The sequence below is a fragment of the Protopterus annectens genome, chromosome 6.part0, assembly GCF_019279795.1.
Source record: "Protopterus annectens isolate FY-2018-M chromosome 6.part0, PAN1.0, whole genome shotgun sequence".
Classification (NCBI taxonomy): domain Eukaryota; kingdom Metazoa; phylum Chordata; order Ceratodontiformes; family Protopteridae; genus Protopterus; species Protopterus annectens.
This window is the reverse complement of record NC_056737.1, coordinates 1,136,365,575-1,136,387,884: the sequence shown is the minus strand read 5'-3', so window position 1 is coordinate 1,136,387,884 and position 22,310 is coordinate 1,136,365,575. Positions and strand designations below refer to the sequence as shown.

General features: G+C 45.5%; 1 protein-coding gene across 2 annotated transcripts in view; it reads left to right on the top strand.

The window, feature by feature from the left end:
- TANC1 (tetratricopeptide repeat, ankyrin repeat and coiled-coil containing 1) overlaps positions 1-22,310 on the top strand; it is a 3,647,153-nt gene that overhangs the window by 1,777,547 nt on the left and 1,847,296 nt on the right. For both annotated transcript variants that reach the window (XM_044074752.1, XM_044074753.1), the window contains exon 7: positions 1,666-1,770. In XM_044074752.1, coding sequence (XP_043930687.1) covers positions 1,666-1,770 — 105 coding nt within the window. The remainder of the gene's footprint in view (positions 1-1,665; positions 1,771-22,310) is intronic.

Genomic DNA, 22,310 nt, shown 5'->3' with positions numbered 1-22,310 from the left:
ATTGTGGCCAAAAAGTTCAACCTTGGTCTCATCAGACCATAGCACATTTTCCCACATGCTTTTGGGAGACTTAATGTATTATTTTGTACATTTTAGCTGGGCCTGGATATTTTTCTGTGTAAAAAAAGGCTTCCGTCTTGCAACCGTACCCTATAGTCCAGACATATGGCGAATACGGGAGATTGTTGTCACATGTAGTACACAACTAGTACTGCCAGAAATTCCTGCAGCTCCTTCAGTGTTGCTGTAGGACTCTTGGCAGCCTCCCTGACCAGTTTCCATCTTGTCTTTTCATCAATTTTGGAGAGACATCCAGTTCTTTGCAACGTCCTTGTCATCCCATATTTTCTCCACTTTTTGATGACTGTCTTCACTGTGTTCCATGTTGTATCCAATGCTGTGGAAACTTTTTTGTACCCTTCTTCTGACTGATACCTTTCAACAATGAGATCCCTTTGATGCTTTGTAAGCTTTCTGTGAACCATGGCTTTTGCTGTAGCAGGCAACTGAGTAAATGTCAGGAAAATCCTACTAGGACAGCTGAACTTTATTTAGTGTTAATCAGAGTCTCATTAATTGATGGAAGGTGTGTACCCAAGAAGACTGAATGTAAATGAAAAGGTGCTTCAACAAAGTATTAGTTTAAGGCATGTTCACACACAAAGTTTCACACACAAAGTATTAGTTTAAGGGTGTGCACACTTATGCAACAAGCGTATTGTATTTTTTTATATATATATATATATATATATATATATATATATATTTCTTTTTTTTTTTTTTTTCCCTTAAGAGATTTGTTTTTCAGTTGAATTGTACAGGTTATAGGTCACATTAATGGTGAGAAAAGTTTTGAAATGATTTATTGTGGTCTCATTTCTTTATATCACAAAAACCTGGCATTTTAACAGGGGTATGTAAACCTTTTATCCACTCTATATACACACACATAGACATACGTGAGTCATACACATTGAGCTTAATCTTTGCCAGTGTCGAAACAAACTATTTCTAAGTAGCACACAGCATTAACTTCTGTTTGCCAGCCTTGACAGGGTATATTTATTTTCCTATATGTAGGAAATCTGAAAACGGTGTTTATTTCAGCAGCATGAACAACAACAATTTAAATCATTTTTTTGGATGCAGCTTGTTTGGATACTTTTCTGGGAAACTGATAAGTATATACTTACACAAGGATAAGCATATTCCTTAATGTAAAGCAAAGTCATTTGAGAAATTATATATATGAAGTTGATTTTATAGTGCTGTTACTAAATGATAAACTAAAAATACTGTGTTCTACCGCAGAAAGCTAAAAATACTTAAATTGTACTATAGGTAGGAGGTAAGACCAGAAAAATATAGCATCCTGGTTTGAATGTATTTTATTGTCTTTTCTGAAAAAAAACACATTTCACTCTGCAAATTCCACCTTAAACCAATTGATCTGTGGTAGTTTTACCAGAGAAAATTATTTTCACAGTGGACTGTAACATACTATTTGTTTTACTACATATTTGAGCACCGCATCAGTTCTGTTTATTCAGATTTTTCCTGGGGGTGGTCTTTACTGACTTTTATGTCATATGTCTCCTGATTATTAAACAGTGTTTAAATCCAGTGTGGAAAAAGCTAACTTGGTTATTTTCTTTCCCTTTGCAGGTCCAATCAGAAAGCCTAAGTATGTAGAGAGTCCCAGAGTGCCAGGAGATGTAGTTGTGTCAGCTCCAAGAAAAGTATCCGAGATAAGTGATCCTGCTTTGAATGGTAAGAATATTTTCTTTCCCTTAGTACTGCTGATTATTTCCTGCTTTGTCATTTATTGTTAACTCTGGTGATAGGATTCTAATGTCAGAAGGAACTGTTTTTATGTAAAATGGAATGTATTGAAAAACTGAACCAGGCTGTGATAGGAAGTATTATTTGAGTGTTCTTCTGTGTGTGTTATCTCACTTTCAGGCCAAGTTGTTATTCACATGGTGTCAGCTAAGCAAATGTCTGCCTCTGTGCAATGCTTTTGAATGTTGGTTTTGCTGGAGGCATTCTTTCTTAGCATGAGTTTTAATACTAATGATGTGAAATGCTTGCAGTTTACTAGAATTGTGTAGTTTGAACAAATTATTGAATGTGGTCTTAAAGAAAATAAACATGATTCCATGTGAACAAATCAAATGTAATGAAATAGCAGGAATATACTAACAGAAATTTGCAGTGACTAGATATTTTGATGTTTAATTTGCATGCATGCCACATCGTGAGCTGTTTGTTAAGTGTGACTGGTGCGACAATGAAGAGTTGCTGTGAATTAAGTGTATCCACCACTCCTGTGGAGATCAAAACTTAGACAAAAATTGCAATCCTTTTTTAATATTTAGTTTCTTTGGGTGAAGGAAATCTTTTGTAGTGCTGTAATTTGCACAGTTAATACAACGTTATGTTGAATGTGTTATAACTGAAGGTACTAGAATGCAAGGCACTTTAAAAATATACTGCACTGATATAGTATTGTCGATAAACATCTGAAATGTTGGGACCTGCTAGAGCAAGTCCCAAACTGCAGAGATTGAACGGCCAGAAGATTGGAGTTGTATGTAGTAAGTATGAGATGCCATTTCTCAGAATATTCCCTTTTCTCCGAGGTTTGGTGATCTCAAATTTGGTATATATAAGCTGGGGTGTGGGGCTTGCTCTCTTCTGGCTCCTGAGTAGCTAAGCAGACACTGGTCACCTGGTTCATAGTCAGGGTTTCGTTTTCCTATGTCAGCACAAAGTGAGCTATATATGGCATGTTTAATTATGCCAAGGTTAGAGGAAGAATGAAGCTCAACAAGTAAAGAGATGAGATAAAATGGTGATGTATAATTAATACGGGAGTCTTCTGGAAGAAGTGATATTTCTGTGGAAAGTAGGAAGGAAGACAGTGATAAAGATCTGGCAGGGTTTGTTCAACAGTATTTTAAAAGGTGGAAGGGGGTACCAGAATGTTGGAAGAAAGCTGATCTGGCTGTATTACCCCAAAGTTTTAAATCATGTTTACAAACTGTTTGTGATACGAGAATGGCAAAGGTATTGCCAAAATTGCTAGATATGGATCAGTATGGTTTTGTGGAGGAGAGGCAAACGTTTGACAGCATTAAAAGAACAGTGATGATTCAGGGTGAATGGTTTAAGAAAATGGTGGTTGGTGGGTTTTGATGGTCAGCTGGGGATCTATGAATTGGATGATTGCAGCTTTTGCAGTCTCTGATAGAATAATAGGGTTAATTATGAGAATATACGAAGGCTCAAAGGCAAAATAAGTTATTGAAGGGATGGAGTAAAGAGATTTTTTCCAATACAGACAGAGAGTAGGCATGAAACAGGAAGTAGTTGGAGAAAGTTAGCTAAAGAATTTAATTATTAGGAACAAATTACCACAAGGGTGAAGAAAGAGAATGGGGGATGTTAAAAAAAAAAATAAAAAGTTTGGATTACATAATTCAGATAGATTTTCTTACCAGTAGCAGAATATATAGTCAGAGGGTCAGTGAGTGGCTGCCCTGGTTGAATATTTTGTGGAGGTGAGAATAGGTTATAAAAAGAGGATAATTAGTAGAAATTATAAAATTATGCAGAACAGATATAAAAATGAATCATACAAACTTGGGCAGGACTGGGAGAAAAGGTTGGGTGGACAAAATGGAAAATGTTGATGAGACAGGACTTCTGAGTGTGTAACTAAGTCAAGATGGTTTAGCATATGTTTCATGGAAATACTTACATAGATATTTTTATAGCCATACTCTGTTGCAAAAGATCTTCCCTGTGTTTGAATGCAGCTGTTGCAGATGTGTGGAGAGAAGAAACTGGGAGAATGCACACTCCCAAAAAGAACAGAGTTGACCGAGTTTGTGTATTTGTTTATATATATTTGTTTAACAGGCTAGAGCATTAATCTTCATGGACATTTTTTGTGCTCAGCCCGGTAGAAATGTCTGGTTAACTGACTTGCTCAGAGTCACACAGTTAAGCAGTGGAGGCTGAGGGAGTCAAACCATGCACCCACTGGACAATTGGAAACAGCTTGTTAATTGCTCTTTAATCCTGTAAACCAGCTGATAGATGAAATTTAAGAGTTTAAAGATGCAGTGCAAAATCAGCATAGATAGAAGTCACTAAAGAGCTGATGCTGCTAAGGTGGAAATTTTTTGCAGTGTAACGACCTAATAAGGCCTTATTAAGTTTAGTTATGTTAGCATGCAAAAAAGTGATAACCAGAAAATGGATTTCATGGATCAGACCAACCTTAGATGATGTGTTTGGTGTTAGGAAAGTAAAGCAATTGGGGGGGTTCATTAAATAGAGGAAAGAACCAGATGCGTACCCTTAAGTGGATTACTTGTGATTAATACCTCCTCAGTGAGGATCAGAGTGACGGTGAAGAAAGGAATGTTGAGGAGATGAAAATGATGCAGAAATAAGAGTAGTGAAAGGAATGCAGGCTTAATGGTTGGATAAAGTGAATATTTTTAATATGCTGAAAAGTATGTACGCAAAAAGTGAATATAAAAATACAATGAACATGAGATGTTATGTAGTCCTATCTCGCCTACATTCTTACCTGTGGGTTTGCAGCCGAATATCGGCTTCGACTCGGCCAATTTTTACTAGCTCAAAGTCTCTCACTGGCTGGGCTAAGAGGGTATCCCATGGTGCACTGCTCCCTATCCCCAGATCTCGTTTGCTGCTTGTATAGCTTGGACGTGGTCTCACTTGGCTGTGGCTAAGTACCCTCTTTTTTACTATTTCTCTTTGAGAAAATTGTTTATGCAAACCCAAAAGCTATTTTAATAGCTATTCTTGCTGATCGCTTATTTGTGTGTGTGTTTCAGTGCTTGTGTTAGTTGTTTGGTATCCCTCCTGTTCCAGCGGGCTAGGCCCGTTTTAGTTAGAGGACCTTGTCCTCCCCTCTGTCATTCAATTAACCTTTGGTCTTGTGTTTCCTGAAGAACCTTTTCAATTAGAAGTTCTTGTGTGTGACTAGTATTGTTTTCCCGCTGTGTCTTGTTGTGTGAACCGTTTAGATTATAGGTTTTCAGTGTGCCTGTTGGTTTTAGTACCTGGTGTTCAAAATTGTGTGGTGTTTCCCGCCATTTTTTGCGAGTTACATCTAGGCTTCCTTTACCGTTCATTGTAAAATGTCCAAAGATCAGAAGGAACATAAGCCTTCTGGCTTTAAGAAATGTTCCAAATGTGGATATAAAATCTCCATCACGGATGGACATTCTGTGTGTGTCTACTGCCTCGGAGCCATCCATTTACAAGAGTCGTGTAGCTTTTGCCACGCGTTCAGTCCTAGGATGCTCCAGGAGAGAAAAAACAAGTTAATTTTAAAAGGATTTTTAAAACCATCTTTTGAGGAAGCTATTGATTCGGCTTCTAGTACTAAGTCTAAAGCTTCCAAGTCCAAGAAAAGGTCTCCGGCTCCATCTGCTACTTCAGAGCCCCCGGAGAAGATTACAGTTTTGGACTCTACCTCCTCGGCTCCACTGTCTTCAGGGCCGCAGGAGGTATCTGTATTAACCGAATCAACTTTGGCTCCAATTATCCTTGAGCCCATTCGGAGCTGATCGCCCAGTGTCAGACTTGGTTCAACGGACAAGAGATCCCAGTCTCCATCTATCTCCTCCAAATCCTCCTGGCTTTCTGATTTGGATGTTGACAGGGTAGTGCAGAGGCTCCTGCAATCGCCGGTGTTGGCCAAATTGTTTTTGGATCCGACCCACTCGGCTGTGGAGCCAGTTACCATGTCCGTTTCGATGATTCCTCCTCCGAGCACTTCCTTGTCGTCGAAGCCGGTATGCTCCACTCCGAGTGATGTTCCTGGGCCGACTCCGATACCCCCCTTTGGGTTTATCAGTGCTGACTTCAGCTCTGACCTTGTCGGTTCCATCCACAGGGTTCGAGACTCTGGTCTCTTCGGTCGGGCTCGAGGGGGGTACGTCGGGACAGCTGTCGGTTCAGAGTCTTCCACTTGGTGCATCGGCTCGGGGGATCCCAGTCGTGGCCTCAGAGGCCGGTCGGTTCTCGGAGCCGGGAGGAACTGCCTTCGAGACCATGCGGAGCGCGCTGGCAAGATCGTCAGCTACATCACCCGGGTCGGTCATTCCGTATCCTACCACCTCGGCGAGAGCCTCTGACACTCACGTGTCCTTAGACAGCAGAGCGCCAGGCCCTAAGGACACCCCCACGAGTGGTCCCCAACCTTCTGAGGGTCTTCCAGAGTCTTTGCCTGAGGAGCCCCCTAGAAAGAAATTGTGCAAGAGGAAGCACATAGAATCCCAGGATGAGTCTCTCACCTCCGATACTGACCTCAAGTATCGGAACGGTCCCCCAAGTCTTCCTCTGATGATGTTTCCTTCTCCGATATCCTGGAGATACTGAAACAAAGAGGAGGCTGGCCTTCCAAAACTCCTTCCGAGGAGGAGGAGTCAGTATTCCTTAAGGCTTTTGGCGCTCAACCTTCCGCCTCTTGGGTGTCTCCACCCTTCGAACTGCTTGACCTCATTTGTCGAAGAGTGTGGGAAAATCCGGAATCTGTAGAGCCCGTGCCCAAGCGCCCCAACAAGTTCCTGTCCGCACCCCAGGGAAAAGAGTTTCTATCAAAAGGAGTCCCGGTAGATGCCACGGTGGTGTCGGCAGCCACCCAGAAGGAAGCTGCAGAATCTTCCTCATTGGTTCATCCTCCTAACAAGGAGTCTAGGACCATGGACCGGTACGGGAAGCGTACCCTATCTTCAGCAACCTTCACCTTACGGTCACTGAATTATTTATCTCACTTCACTCTGCTCCAGAGAGATCTCCTCAAAGAACTGGGAGATACTTTTACGGGTAACATACCTGAGGCGGTAGCTCAGACGGTTAACGCACAGGTTTCTATCCTCAACTCCATCACTAACTCGTCCATGCAGCTCATTTCATATGCGGCCAAAGGAGCGAGTAGGGCGGCGAGCTCAGGGGTCACCCTTAGAAGGCAGGCCTGGCTACGCCTGTGTCACTTCGTGGAGGCCTTCAAGTCTTCCTTCACTGATGCCCCATTTGACTGTTCCTCCTTGTTTGGGACCAAAGTGAAAGACACGCTCATCAGGTGCAAGCAAGAAGGAAAGACCCTGTCTGCCGTCGGGGTCCGTTTTTTCCTTCCTTCTAGGCCTTATCCCAAGGCCCAGTGAGGGGGGAAGATGTTGTTCAAGAAATCAGAGGTTCTTTCTTGCCGCAGAAGGTGAACCCCCCCCTCCAGAGGGTTACAATTCGGGAGACCGCGACTCCTTTCGTGGCTCTCCATACTCTCATTCCTGAGGGTGTGCCCGACTGTGCTTATCCGGAGCCAGTCGGGGGTCGAATTTCCTTATACCCGGAAGCTTGGGAGAGCATCACCCAGGACCAATGGGTACTAAGGATAGATGTTCTTCATCTCACATTGCTGCAGTCCTTACTTATGGGTAGTCCGCTGTCCTCGGTCGGCCCAAATACCAAAGTATTAGGCTGATGTCGGTCATGGGCGCTCAGATCTGACATCAGAGCGTCAGGGTATAAAAGCACATGACCAACGTCATATCCTCAGTCTTTTTTGCCGCATGGTCCGATGCAGAAGCAGCGTTGCAAGTGCCGTTCGGCGTTCTGAAATTTTTCGAATTCGGAGTTTCAGACCGATACCAAGTTGGGCTAAGTACCCCGTTGGGGAATATTTTTGTTTTTTCTTGCCTCAGTTATTTACCGGATGTCAGAAAAAGTGAATAATTGTATTTCTTGTGGGAAACAGATACCGCATAGGGATTACCACTCACTTTGTATTCCTTGTTTGGGACCGGAGCACGACGTAGTCGGGTGTCGGTTTTGTGCTAGGTTCAATAAGCGCACTATAAAACGGAGGTTAGATTGCGCTAGGTTAGTCTTTGGCAAGCGGTGTAATTATAATATGCCGTCGGATCCTCGAAGAAGCGCAAAGACAAATCTGTGAAGCCTAGGCAGGATGATTCGTCCGTTTCGGACGCTGGTCCATTAGAAGCTACAGGGGAACAGGTGGATCCGGCTGAAGTTTCTGTTGAGACTCAGGGGGAAACTTTGATTTTGCATGAGGTGGCTTCACAGGACTCAGGTCAGGCTGAAGGGGCCTCACAGGTTACTATTCTCCCTACTGTGCCTAGGGTGGTTAGGCCTTCTGCTACTATTTCTAAGGCTCCTTCTAAGGGCAGGTCTGTTTTGCCTTCTTCTGGTGTCAGTCCTGGTTCCTCAGGGTCTGTGCCTAAAAAGCACATGCTTAAAATGGCAGAAGATTTGATTACTTTAATTAGAGATTCTATGCCCCCTCCTGATAAGAGGCCCAGGGTAGAGCTAGAGTTGGAAAGTTTGGAGCAGGCCTCAGATGATTCAGAGTCTTCTGTGGAAGACATTCAAGATTTTCCTCCTTATTCGGATTCTGATGCAGAGGATTCCACTCCTTCTGCTTCTCCTCCTGAGGATTTTTCTTTTTCAGAAACTTTACATTCCATGAGGGAGCATTTTAAGTGGGAAGGACAGGATTTCTCTGATTCTCGGAAAAGGCTTAGGGAATTTTGTTTTACCACAGCATAGACCCTTAGCTATACCTCCAGTTTTGGATGTTGTTCAAGATGTTTTCTCGAGGCTTCCCTTAATCCAGATTCTGTGCCTCCTGCCAGTCAAACCAGACAGGTATTACAGGGTGCCTGAGGCTCATAAATATCTGTATAAAAGTCCTAGGGCAGACCCAGAAACTATTAGTCAGGGGCCTAAGGGTGTTAGAGCTTCTGTTGTAAAAATCCGGTTCCTCTAGATAAGGAAGCTAGAGCTTTGGATAGATGGGGTAAGAAGGTGTATACCTCTTCTACGTTAGCAATGAGGGCTTTAAATTGCCAGTTTCATATGTTGAAATATCAGAATTTCCTCCTTTCTCAGCTAAAATCTAAAGTGGATGCTTTAGCAGAGGGTATTGAGTGTAAAGAACTGCAGGATTTGGTACATGTCTCTGAACAGGTGGGCAAGCATTCTTTACCGTGTGGCTTTGATGCTTTACAGGCTTCTTCTAGGGTGGCTGCCACTGGTTCAGTTATTCGAAGGCACGCCTGGCTTAAGGATCAGAATTTGTCTGAGCATGTTAAGACTAGAATTCTGGATGCCCCTTTACAGTCTGAAGTTTTGTTTGGTCCTCCTGTAGAGTCTGTATTAAAGAAAATGGAGGACAACGCTAAGTCTATGCAGACTGTTAAAGATTTTTTGCAGGTGCAACCTCCAAAGTTTAGTAGAAATTGGCCTACTAAAGGATGGACGTACCCTTCTTCTGATTCTCAGTCTAGGGGCAGATCTAGACTTGGTAGGGGCAGAGCTCAAAGTTCCTTCAGACCTAGAACATGGAGTTCGCCTGCACAGTCTGCAGGTGAGGGCAGGGGCCAGTCCTTTCGTAAACAGGCCCAATGACCTGCATTTTCAGCTGCCAGATTCCTCTTGCCTGGCAGCTCCTTTGGGAGGAAAGTTAGCACTTTTCAAGCAAAACTGGCTTTTAGTCACCCAGGACAAATGGGTATTGGACATTATAAACCGAGGCTACAAGTTTTATTTCCATACATTGCCTCCTTTCAAAGGCATGCCAGATGTTCCTCCTCGGCAAAGGTTAGAGGCTCACAAACAGATTTCTTTACTTCTTCAAATGGGAGCTATACAGCCAGTTCCTCTGTCAGAAGTGGGCCTAGGATTTTATTCTCGCCTGTTTCTAGTTCCAAAGAAGGGGAACACGTGGAGACCGATTTTGGATTTATCTATCCTCAACACTTACCTGGACATTCCAAAGTTCAAGATGCTGACGTTACAACAGCTTTTACCTCTGTTGGGAAAAGACCACTGGATGGTAACTCTGGATCTCAAAGAGGCTTATCTTCATGTTCCTATCAGGCCCAGTTGCAGGAGGTACCTGCGTTTTCGAGCTGGAAATTTACATTATCAGTTCTCTGCATTGCCCTTTGGCTTATCTACTGCCCAGAGTGTTCACAAAGGTTCTGGCTCCAGTGATAGCCTTTTTCAGGTTAAGAGGAATACAGATTTATCCTTATTTGGACGATTGCCTGATTATTGCTCAAGACAAAGACAAACTTCTTCATCATCTACAATATGTGATGGTAGTGTTAAGATGCCTAGGGTATTCTGTGAACGAAACAAAGTCCAGTCTAGTACCCTCTCAGGACATGTGCTTTCTGGGTGTGAGACTGAATACAGCTTCCCAGATGGCTTTTTTGACCCCGGACAAACAAAGAAGCCTTTCTCTTTATTTCCATCAAATGTCTCTACAGTCCAGGCTGACTGCAAGGACAGTCCTTCAAGCCTTGGGGTTCATGGCATCTTGTATTCTGGTGCTTCCCAATGCCAAACTGCTTATGAGGAAGCTTCAATGGTATCTCAAAATGTATGGACACAACACTGCCAAGATCTAGACACTGTCATTCAGATAATACCTTGCATTCAGAAGGAATTTTTGTGGTGGGCTCAGGAATGTCACCTAAACAAGGGACTCTCTGTGACCCGACCAGAGGCGAGTCAGATTCTAACGACAGATGCCTCGGACAAGGCTTGGGGAGCACACCTCAATGGAAAATGGGTGCAAGACACGTGGCCTGTCAGACTTCAACATTTGCATATCAACTTGAAGGAGATGTTAGCAGTCCAGTTTGCATTAATGGCTTTCAAGGATTTACTTCACCCAGGGCAGGTGTTGATTCAAACAGACAACACTACTGTCATGTGGTACATCAACAAGCAAGGGGGAACCCATTCATACCCACTTTGCAGGCAAGCGATGATTTTGTGGGAGACTGCTCTCAGTTTGCACCTCAATCTTCAAGCAAGGTTTCTGCCAGGAGCACAGAACTCCTTAGCAGATGTGTTGAGCAGACAGATAGTGGATCCTCACGAGTGGAAATTGGATCTTCATGTATTCCAGCAGTTGACAGTGTTATGGGGGACTCCAGACATAGATCTGTTCGCTTCTCCACTAAATTACCAGTTGCCAAAGTTTTGCACAAAAAGGTTTCATCCCACAGCTTGGAAGGTGGATGCTCTATCATTCAGTTGGAACAATCTTCATGTCTATGCCTTTCCACCTCTGCCTCTCCTCCCCAAGGTACTCTTGAAGGCCAGACAAGACAAACCATCCATGATTCTGATAGCACCGGATGGGCCTCGACAGCACTGGTACCCACTTCTGAGGAGTTTAGTAAGGGAGCCTCCATGGCCTCTACCGTTAATTCCGCATCTTTTGTCTCAGGAGGGCAGTCACTTCCTCAATGTCAGGATTCAGTCTCTGCATCTAACAGCTTGGCATATTCTGTTTTAGACCCTGGAGGGTCTCAGCTGCCACAACAAGTTTTGAATGTTATTTTGGAGGCCAGAAGGCCTAGTACAAGGAAAGTTTATGCTGATAAATGGAGGAGATTTTTTATTTGGAGCAAAGAGAAGGATTTTGATGTTTCCAAGCCTAATTTAAGTGCTTCTCTTCAATATCTTACTGAGTTACTGGACAAAGGTTTGTCTTTCTCCTCTATAAAGATTCATGCTGCAGCCATTTCTGCTCACTATGATTGTGACCCTCCTTTATTCTCTCATCCTTTGTTTAAGCAATTTCTTAGAGGGGCAAAGAACATAAGACTCCCACGTAGAGCTCCTACTCCTGCTTGGGATCTCAATTTTGTGTTGGAAAACTTACTCTACAACCTTTTGAGCCTGCAGCTACGGCCGAGTTAAAGTATTTGTCTTGGAAAACTGCTTTTTTGTTGGCCATTACTTCTGCAAGAAGGGTTTCTGAATTACAGGCCCTTATGGCAGTGGAGCCTTTCCTGATTTTTCATAAGGATAGGGTATCTTTGCGTACTAATCCTTCCTTTATGCCTAAAGTGGTTTCTAGTGTGGCCTTAAACCAAACTATTCATTTGCCTACTTTTTATGCAAAATAAAGGGGAGAAGATTTTGCATACTTTGGATATTCACAGGCAGTTGCGTTATTATTTGAGCAGAACCAAGGAGTTCAGACAGTCTCAGCAGTTGTTTGTTTCTTTTGCTTTGGGTTCTCAGGGTAAACCTGTTTCAAAACAAACTATTTCTAAGTGGATTGGGTTTTGTATTTCTTTCTGTTATTCCCATCATGGTAAGGAGATTCCGGCTGGAATCAGACCTCATTCCACTAGAGCTACTGCCACCTCTACTGCCTTTCTAAGGGGGATAGCTACAAAAGATATTTTGGAAGCAGCTACTTGGAGTTCAGTACATACTTTTTTAAGCATTACCACCTTCCTCTTTATTCTAAATCTAGGGCTGGATTTGCCACTGCAATATTACAGGGCATTTTAGCAGCCCCTAATGCTTTATGATTTTGCCATCCTCCCTTTCCCGTTGCTTTGGGATTCTACCCATAAGTAAGGACTGCAGCAATGTGAGATGAAGAACATAGTACAGTTTTGTACCTACCATAAATGTAGATGTTCGAAGATCCATATTGCTGCAGTCCAATTTACCCTCCCTCCTTCCCCACTGTAGTTTGGCATGGTTATATGGTTTGGGTGATGGTTGTTGTTGGGCCTGTTTTTGGGAGGTATTCTGTTTTTGGCTGTGGCCTTTCTTTTTAGGGCCTTCTGACATCTGGGACAAGAAAAGACTGAGGATATGACGTCGGTCATGCGCTTTTATACCCTGACGCTCTGATGTCAGATCTGAGCGCCCATGACCGACGTCAGCCTAATACTTTGGTATTCGGGCCGACCGAGGACAGCGGACTACCCATAAGTAAGGACTGCAGCAATGTGGATCTTCGAACATCTACATTTATGGTAGGTACAAAACTGTACTTTTCCGGAGGTTACCTCATCCCATTCTCTTCAATACCCCCGCCAATAAGGAAAATCCCAGATGGTTCCACCCAGTCAAAGGGATCAAGCAGCCTCAGAGGTGTCTCAGCTGCTGGAAAAAGGAGCCATCCAACCTGTCCCCTCAGACCAAATCGGATTAGGGACTTACTCAAGATTCTTTTTGGTACCGAAAAGAATAGGGGACCTGAGACCCATACTACATCTCAGTCAACTCAACAATTACGTACACAAGTCCAAGTTCCGGATGGTCACTCTACAGTCAATCCTCCCATTGTTGGGAGAGAAAGTTTGGATGTGCTCCATCGATCTCAAGGATGCTTATTACCATATCAAAATGGACAAAGCATCCAGGGGTAGCCTACACTTCCGGCTGGGAGCCAGTCACTTCCAGTTTCGAGCCCTGCCCTTTGGTCTCACCACAGCCCCCAGGGTGTTCACCAAATGTATGGCAGTGGTGACGGCTCACTTGAGACGTCAAGGATTCCAGGTGTTTCCGTACTTGGACGACTGGCTCCTTACTGCCCCCACCAGGCATCAACTAGTTCAAACAAAGGACGCTACCATCAGTCTATGTCATCAATTGGGCATAACGATAAACTGGGAAAAATCTGCCTTATTGCCCTCACAGCGTGTCACCTTTATAGGAGCAGAGCTGGACACCATTCAAATGCGAATATTCCTACCACAAGAAAAGATCACGGTATTGCAACGACAAATTCATATACTGATGCCACTCAGACAAGCACAGGCAAGAGTGGTTCTACAACTCCTAGGGACCATGGCGGCGACTGTCATGCTAGTCCCTCTAGACTTCTTCAGTGGCTCCTCTTTGTCCAATGGTCTCTACAAAGACTTCCACTATCTCATCCCATCTTGATCACATACAGGTGCAAGCAGGACCTCCGTTGGTGGCTGTGCACCAACAATTTGAACGGGGGAAAGACCTTCGTTCCTCCCGTCCCTGTTGCCACGGTGACCACGGGCACTTCCCAGATTGGGGGGGGGGGCATTATCTCAGCAGGACAGTCCAAGGCACGTGGCAAGAACACGAGATATATTCGCATATAAATGTCCTAGAGATGAGATCACTGCTTCTTGCGTTGCAGGCACTTCAGGAAGTTCTTCCTCTAGGGACTATTGCGATACACCCAGACAACATGTCAGTAGTGTGATATCTCAACAAGCAAGGGGGGACATGATCATACCCCTATGCAGAGAGGCCATGCGAGTGTGGAATTGGGCAATAGCTTCCCAACGGTTTCTGGTGGCGACGCACATTCCGGGGAAGTCCAACGTAATAGCAGACAGGCTAAGCAGAGCAATACTTATGCCTTACGAGTGGTCCCTGAATCGCCTGGTTACAGAACGAATCCTCAGCAAGTGGGGTCAACCTTGCTGCGACCTGTTTGCAAGCTCACTCAATGCGAAATACAGCAACTACTTTACGCTGATCCCCCCACAGGGGGGAATCACCCAGGGACGCTCTGGTTCACGATTGGCCCTCTGGTCTGCTTTATGCTTTCCCTCTGTTTCCCCTTTTTTCAAGGGTGATTCAGAAAGCTCAATCCTTGGGAAGCAGAATGATTCTGATTGCCCCACATTGGCCTCGTCAAGTATGGTTTCCCTTTCTTCAACCATATGGACACTCCTTGGATTCTGGACCCTCTACCAGATTTACTGACACACATGTCAGGACAGTTCCACCCCTCTCTGAGGACTTCTCCGGTTGACAGCCTGGCTGCTCCACTTCCATCGCTAGTCAGACGTCATAATCTTCCACCGGAGGTGGTCCATATTCTTTCGTCTTCCCATAAGCCATCCACTAGGAAGATTTACTCTAGCAAACGGAAAAGGTTTTCCATCTGGGCTCATACTAGAGGTATCGATCCTTATACAGCCCCGATAGATTCAGTTCTGGAATTCTTGTCAATGCTTTTCTATCAGGGATCCGCATCAGCCACCATCAAAGTTCAACTGGCGGCAATATCTAATTTCCACGTAGAGAATGAACCTAGTCATGTTAAGTTGTCAATCTCGCCTTCATTCTTGCTGGATGGGTTCAGAGCTGACCCACGGCTCCGACTCGGCCCATACTAAAGCTCGAGAGCTTTCTCAGCTAATAACCTACTTGTACAAATATCAAAATCCAACAACTTAGCTGGTGACACCTTGTTCTCCAATACAGTAGGTAAAGCCTGGAACATCCTCCCAAGCCAGCTAACCTCAATATCCTCTGTCAGCTTATTTAAAAGCAAGCTTAAACCCTACCTCAAATCACACTGGCTATGCCCCTGTGTTAACCCAGACTAAGTACCTAACTATTAACTAGACAACCACAATTCCTAGCCTATCATGATCTTGTGTTGTCTCACTAATTTTTAGTGAGCTTAACCTTCCTTAGGATTTTTTTCATGTAAATAAGTATATACAGTGGAATGATCAAACACCTTCATATAGTATCACAACCTATGTGTTAAATAACACTAGAAATCCATCCTTGTTTGCTGTTCTTCTATACTCTATTGATCTCTAGTGTTTTTCTTTCTTAGGTTTTTGTGAGACCTCAGTATCTCTTATCATAAATTACTAGGTGTATCTAATTTTGTAATATGTTATAAAGATTTGTACTACACCATTTCTAATACAAATGTATTAGTCTTATTCATCTATTCTTAGATAAATTTTTCCTTTTTCCTACTGAAATATAAAATATATAATCTTAGGCTTGTACTATAATTGTTAAAACTTATGTACCAAATTATACTGTTATTGTCTTTGTCTTGACCTTTTATGTTGTTGTAATTTGTGGAGCTTTTCTCCCCGGGCCTCCACTGAAAATGGACATATATCCAGCTGGACTAGCCCGGTCAACAAATGTAAAATAAATAAATAAAATAAAATTTATACTGGCTCGAGGCTACCCTATGTCCCAGATCTCGTTTGCCGCTTACAGCTGCGAGGTGTGTTTATTACCGGCTCTACAGGTTAGATATTATAATTCTTAAATTTCTACCTTTTAGTCAGATTTTCAGTTAGTTTTTAGTTAGCGACCATCCCATTAGCTTCCCTTCATAGCTAATCCCCCTTCCGGTCCCTTTTAATCCTTATCCTAACCCCCTTTTGGTTATAAGGTTAGGCCTTTGGGCCTATTCTGTTTTCTTTAACTTATCAGTTTAATTTTTGTGTGACTGACTTAGCTTGTTTTAAAGGGTGTCTGTGTGTGTGTGTGTGTGTTTGTATATTTTTTTTGTACTTTTTAGGATGTCTAAAGACACCAGGGTCAGGCTTCAAGAAGTGTGACTCGTGCTGTCAGAAAATGTCGCTGACAGATGGTCACACTTCTTGTGTTTATTGCCTGGGCCCTCTGCACCTGCAGGACTCTTGTTCGGTCTGTCATGCGTTCAGTCCAAGAGTCCTGCAGGAACGCAGAAATAAGTTAATTTTGAGGGGCTTGTTAAAGCCTGAAGGTTCCCGGACCAAGTCATCGTCAGGGAAGCCTCCGAAGCCATCTAAGCCATCGGCTCCGAGTTCAGAGCCTTCGACTGGTGGTGCTCTGACTGCTGTTACATCGGCTCCGGCTGGAGCCGATGTTTCCAAGACACAGTCTTCCTCATCGGCTCCGGCTGGAGTCGACATTCCTCAAATTCAGGCTTCTACATCGGCTCGAGCCGGAGCCGATGATTCTAGGACTCAGCCGGCGCCGATAGTGCTGTCGGCGCCATCTGCTAGCCGTAAACGGTCCAGGTCTCTGTCCTTGGAATCTGTTCACTCGGCTCCGTGGTCTCCCTTACTCTCGGAGCGGAGCCATCGAACCCATTCCTCCAGGTCTTCCAGGCTCGCGGACCATGACCTCGAGAGGGTGGTTAGTAGACTTCTTAAGTCACAGGCACTAGCCCAAATGCTCCATAGCCCTTCTCAACAGACAGTGGCTATTCCCACCCCATCTTCGATTCCTCCTCCGACTCTTCCTCTGAGTTCGGAGCCAGAGCTTGTGGGAGCCGTGGCCGTCGACACGTCAGAGCCGATACCTCACCTTTCGGCTCCGTTGTCGGCTCCGGTCTCTTCCATGGTCCCATCCTTGCAGGGATCCGGGCGTATGGACTTCCTCGTCGGCTCCGAGGGGACGAGTGGCATCGGACCCTTGTCCGACCCCATTCTCCCTCTCGGAGCTTCGGCGCTGGTAAGTTCGGCCCCAACATCGGCTTTGGAGCCGTCCCTCTTGGTGCCGGGAGGGGTCCTTATCTCTTCGGAGCGGGGACCTTCTACCCTGCCTGATAGGGGCGCCTTCGAAGTCATGAGGAGCGTGCTGGCCCCTGTGCCTGCTCCACGGTCGGCTCCCTCAGCTCCTCCCTCTGTAGTGCCTGCTGCGGTCTCTACCCACCCTCTCATTCCTGACCGTAGAGATCCAACGCCTCAGGTTTCCCCATTGGGAATATCCTCCTCTTCAGAGGTTTCCCCTGATCCGTCAGGGGAACCCCCTCGGAAGAGGAAATGTAAGAGGAAGCATGTGGACTCCCCTGAGTCCATTACATCGGATACCGACTTGGATGAGTTGGAAGGGTCCCCATGGTCCCCCTCTGAGGATGTCTCCTTTTCAGACATCCTTGAGATCCTGAAGCAGAAGGGGAACTGGTCTACCCTTAATCCTTCCGAGGACAAGTCGGTTTACCTAGAGGCATTTGTCTCTCGCCCTTCCACCTCCTGGGTGTCTCCGCCCTTTGACCCCCTCATGGAAGTGGTGGCCCGGAAGGCGTGGATGGCCCCTGATACGATGGAACCTACCCCACGGAGGCCTTCCAAATTCATAACAGCCCCTTCGGACAAACAATTTTTAGCCAAGGGTGTCCCGGTTGATGTCATGGTGGTGGCTGCAGCCACTAAGAAGGAACTGGCTGATCCTTCAGTACCTGTCCATCCTCCTAACAAGGAGTCTAGGACTATGGATAGGTACGGCAAGCGGATGTTTTCTTCAGCGACCTTTGTCATGCGGTCGCTGAATTATCTGTGCCACTTCACCCGCCTTCAAAGAGACATGCTCAAAGAAGTGGGTGAGGTCTTACAGGATCCAACAGCTGCGGTGTCTCAGGACAAAATAAACTCCCAGCTGGCAACCCTGAATTCCATTGTCAACTCCTCCATGCGGCTTATTTCCTATGCGGCCGATGGGGCGAGTATGGCTGCAGGCACAGGCATGGCCTTACGGCGTCACGCCTGGATGCGGCTTTGTAACTTTGCAGACCCCTTTAAGGCGTCCTTCACTAATTCCCCCTTTGACAGTTCAGCTTTGTTTGGACCTCAGGTGAAGGATACTTTGACCCGATGCGAGCAAGAAGGCAAGACTCTCTCTGCCGTGGGAGTCCGTTTTTCCACCCCGTCTAGACCATACCCTAAGGGTCAGAAGGGTGGGAAGATGTGGTTCCGGAAACCACAAGAGGTCGCGCCTGACGCAAGAGGTCAGTTCCCCTCTAGAGGCAGGGGGGGAACAATAACAGATGCCGCCCTAGGGGCAGAGGAGGTCTGCAAAATCAGGGTAGCAGAGAGTCTCTTTCTGACAAACCCTTCCAGCATCCCTGAGAAGCTGCCCGACTGTCCGCCTTCGGAGACAGTCGGGGGAAGGTTATCACTGTACCCAGAAGCCTGGCTTTCACTCACCCAAGACAAATGGGTACAGTCGATCATATCCGATTGTTACAAAATTCCTTTTATCCACACCCCAGCTCAGCCAAAAGGACCCCTCCCAGACGTTCCACCCAGTCTAAGGGAACAAGCAGTACTAGAAATATCAAAACTGCTAACAAAAAGAGCCATCCAGCCAGTCCCAGCAGACCAACAAGGATCCGGAATCTACTCCAAGTTCTTTTTGGTACCAAAAAAGACAGGGGACTGGAGACCAATATTGGATCTCAGCAGACTAAACAAGTCTGTAAGAAGAACGAAGTTCCGGATGGTCACGCTACAGTCCATTCTACCCTTTCTGGATCAGGACGATTGGATGTGCTCAGTAGACCTTCAGGATGCGTACTACCACATCAAGATGCACAGGCGCTCCAGGAGGTTTCTCCGCTTCCGGCTGGGAGCCAGTCACTATCGGTTCAGAGCCCTGCCCTTTGGTCTCACTACAGCCCCCCGAGTGTTCACCAAATGCATGGCAGCAGTTACGGCTCATCTGAGGAATCAAGGATTCCAGGTGTTTCCATACCTAGACGACTGGCTCCTCACTGCCACCACCAGGCGTCAACTTCTCCTCTCCAGAGATTACACCATTCAAACTTGCAAAGGGCTAGGTATTTCCATAAATTTCGAAAAGTCTGCCTTGTTGCCTTGTCAGTCTATTACCTTCATAGGCGCCACCTTGGACACAGTCCGGCTTTCCGCAAAACTAACCAAGCAAAGAGTTCTAGATATTCGCGGGTATGTTCACATCCTTCTTCAGAACAGCAAAATCCAAGCCAGGTTTGTCCTGAAGGTATTAGGTCTCATGGCGGCAGCCATTACTCTACTTCCCCTAGCTCGCTTTCATATGTGGATCCTTCAATGGATGCTTTTTTCCCAGTGGTCCTTTCAACAACTTCCAATGTCACACAACATTTTAATAACCCTGTCTTGCAAGAAACACCTTTCTTGGTGGATGGTCTCCCCTCAAGTCCTTCAGGGCAGACCATTTGTTCCTTCTCCCCCCGTCACCACGGTGACAATGGATGCCTCCATGATCGGGGGGGGGGGCATTTTCAGGGCAGGACGGTCCAGGGCACATGGCAACCTTTCGAGTGCCACCTGCACATAAATGTCTTGGAGATGAGAGCAGTACTTTTAGCGTTGCAAGCCCTTCAGGACTCTCTTCCTATCGGGACTATTGCAGTTCAGACGGACAATATGTCCGTAGTGTGGTACATCAACAAGCAGGGTGGAACCAAGTCCTATCCCTTATGTCGAGAGGCTCTCAGACTTTGGCAGTGGGCGATCTCCTCTCAGCGGTTTCTGATAGCAACGCACATCCCCGGGAAGTCCAACATCATAGCGGACAGGTTGAGCAGAGCCATTCTCATGCCACACGAGTGGTCTCTCAAACAAGCAGTAGTGGAAAAAAATTTTCAGAGATGGGGTCGACCTTGCTGCGACCTTTTTGCAACACCTCAAAACAGCAAGTGCCACGACTTCTTCACTCTCTTCCCGGCCACCCCCCCCAGAGATGCTCTAGTCCACGATTGGCCCCGGGGACTTCTGTATGCTTTTCCCCCCTTTCCATTAATCACTCTATTGATTCAGAAAGCTACCGCTGTGAGCCACCATGATCCTCATTGCTTCTTACTGGCCTCGTCAGATATGGTTTCCGTTCCTGCATCGTTACCTCTTGGGGCAGCCCTGGCATCTGGACCCACTGCCAGATCTCTTGACCCATCAGTCGGGACAGCTGCACCACTCCCTCCAATCTCTCAACCTCACAGCTTGGTTGCTCCAATTCCAACCCTAGCCAGGCTTCCCCTTATTTCCCATTCTGTGCGTGACATACTTATAGCTTCCCTAAAGTCATCCACCAGGAGGATTTATGCCAGCAAGTGGAAGCGTTTTTCCTTCTGGGCAGGAGCTAGAAATATAGATCCTTTTACTACCCCTATCCAATCAGTTCTAGACTTCCTAGCCGAATTGTTTCACTCAGGGTCTTCTTCCTCCACCATCAGAGTACAGTTAGCGGCTATTTCGAACTTTCATGCAGGCTTTTCGGACTTCAGTATCATGTCCCATAAGCTTTGTAAAACTTTTCTTAAAGGTATCTTTTTGCTTAAGTCCCCAGTCAGGGACCCCCCACCGCAGTGGGACTTAAATCTGGTTCTAACTTCCTTGATTCTTCCCCCCTTTGAACCTGCGGCTTCCTGCTCCTTGAAATTGCTATCTTGGAAAACTCTTTTTCTAGTCGCCATAACATCTGCGAGAAGAGTATCAGAACTTCAGGTCCTTTGCATTCATCCACCTTATCTAGTTTTCCATAAAGACAGAGTGTCCCTCAGGACTAATCCATCCTTTTTACCCAAGGTTTCTTCTGAGGCGAATCTAAACCAGACTATCGATCTTCCAGTTTTCTTCCCCAACTACTCCAACAGAGCGGAACAAAAGCTGCATTTTCTGGACGTTCATCGTCAGCTCCGTTACTATCTGGATAGAACCAAGCAAGCTAGGAAGTCAGAGCAGCTCTTCCTATCTTATGTGGCAGGGAAGAAAGGCCTTCCAGTTTCCAAAGTAACCCTTTCTAGATGGCTGGCCTCTGTGATTACTTTCATCTATCAGCTCAGACGCCAAAAGCTACCATCGAGGCTCAGGGCTCACTCAACTAGAGCATTAGCCACCTCAATAGCTTTTCAGGCTAGATTACCAATAGATTCCATTTGTGCGGCAGCCACTTGGGCCTCTCCTCATACCTTTATCTCTCATTACAAATTAGACATGGCCTCCCGAAGCCGGGCTAATTTTGGTTCAACCGTTCTCAAGAGTCTGTTCCGATGAGCCATCCAGGGTGAAGGTGCTAGGGACGCGGTCCCATCCAGCAAGAATGAAGGCGAGATTGACAACAACATTGAGAAGTTATGTACCTACCATAACGTTCCATGTTAGTTGCCTTCTTCTCGCCTTCTTGCTTGCATCCCACCCCCCATCCCCCTAGCCTGGACAGACTTAAGGATCCTTGGGGATCTTCTTCTTGCCTCAGTTTTGCCCCCTTGGCTATCCCTACTGGTAGCTATAGGTCTAGGTGATTTTCGAGTGAGGTTTCCTCTCCTCCTTTTGTTGGAGAGCAGAACTGCTATGGTTTCAGCTATCAAACGAGATCTGGGTAGTTGGCGCCTAGCATTGTGGGACATAGGGTAGCCTCGAGCCGTTATAAATAGCTCTCGAGCTTTAGTATAGGCCGAGTTAGAGCCGAGGGTCGGCTCCAAACCCATCCAGCAAGAAAGAAGGCGAGAAGTAGACAACTAACATGGAACGTTATGGTAGGTACATAACTTCTCATTATGGCCCACAGACTATGCAAAGCATTCCTTAAAGGTACTCTGTTACTTCGTCCCTCAGTGTCCGAACCCGTCATGCCCTGGGACCTCAGTTTTGTTCTCCAAGCACTCACACTGCCACCTTTCGAACCTGCAGCTACCTGTGAGTTAAAATTCTTAACATGGAAAACAGCTTTTTTAATAGCAATCACTTCAGCTCGGCGGGTCTTGGAAATTCAAGCCCCCTCCATCAAGCCCCCATATTTAATCTTTCACAAAGATAGGGTCTCTCTTAGACCAAACCCATCGTTTCTTCCTAAAGTGGCTTCTGTGTCTAACATTAATCAGTCCATTGAGCTGCCAGTATTCTTTCCCTACTTCTCTAACAAGGCAGAATTTAGATTTCAATTGGATGTGCATAGACAGT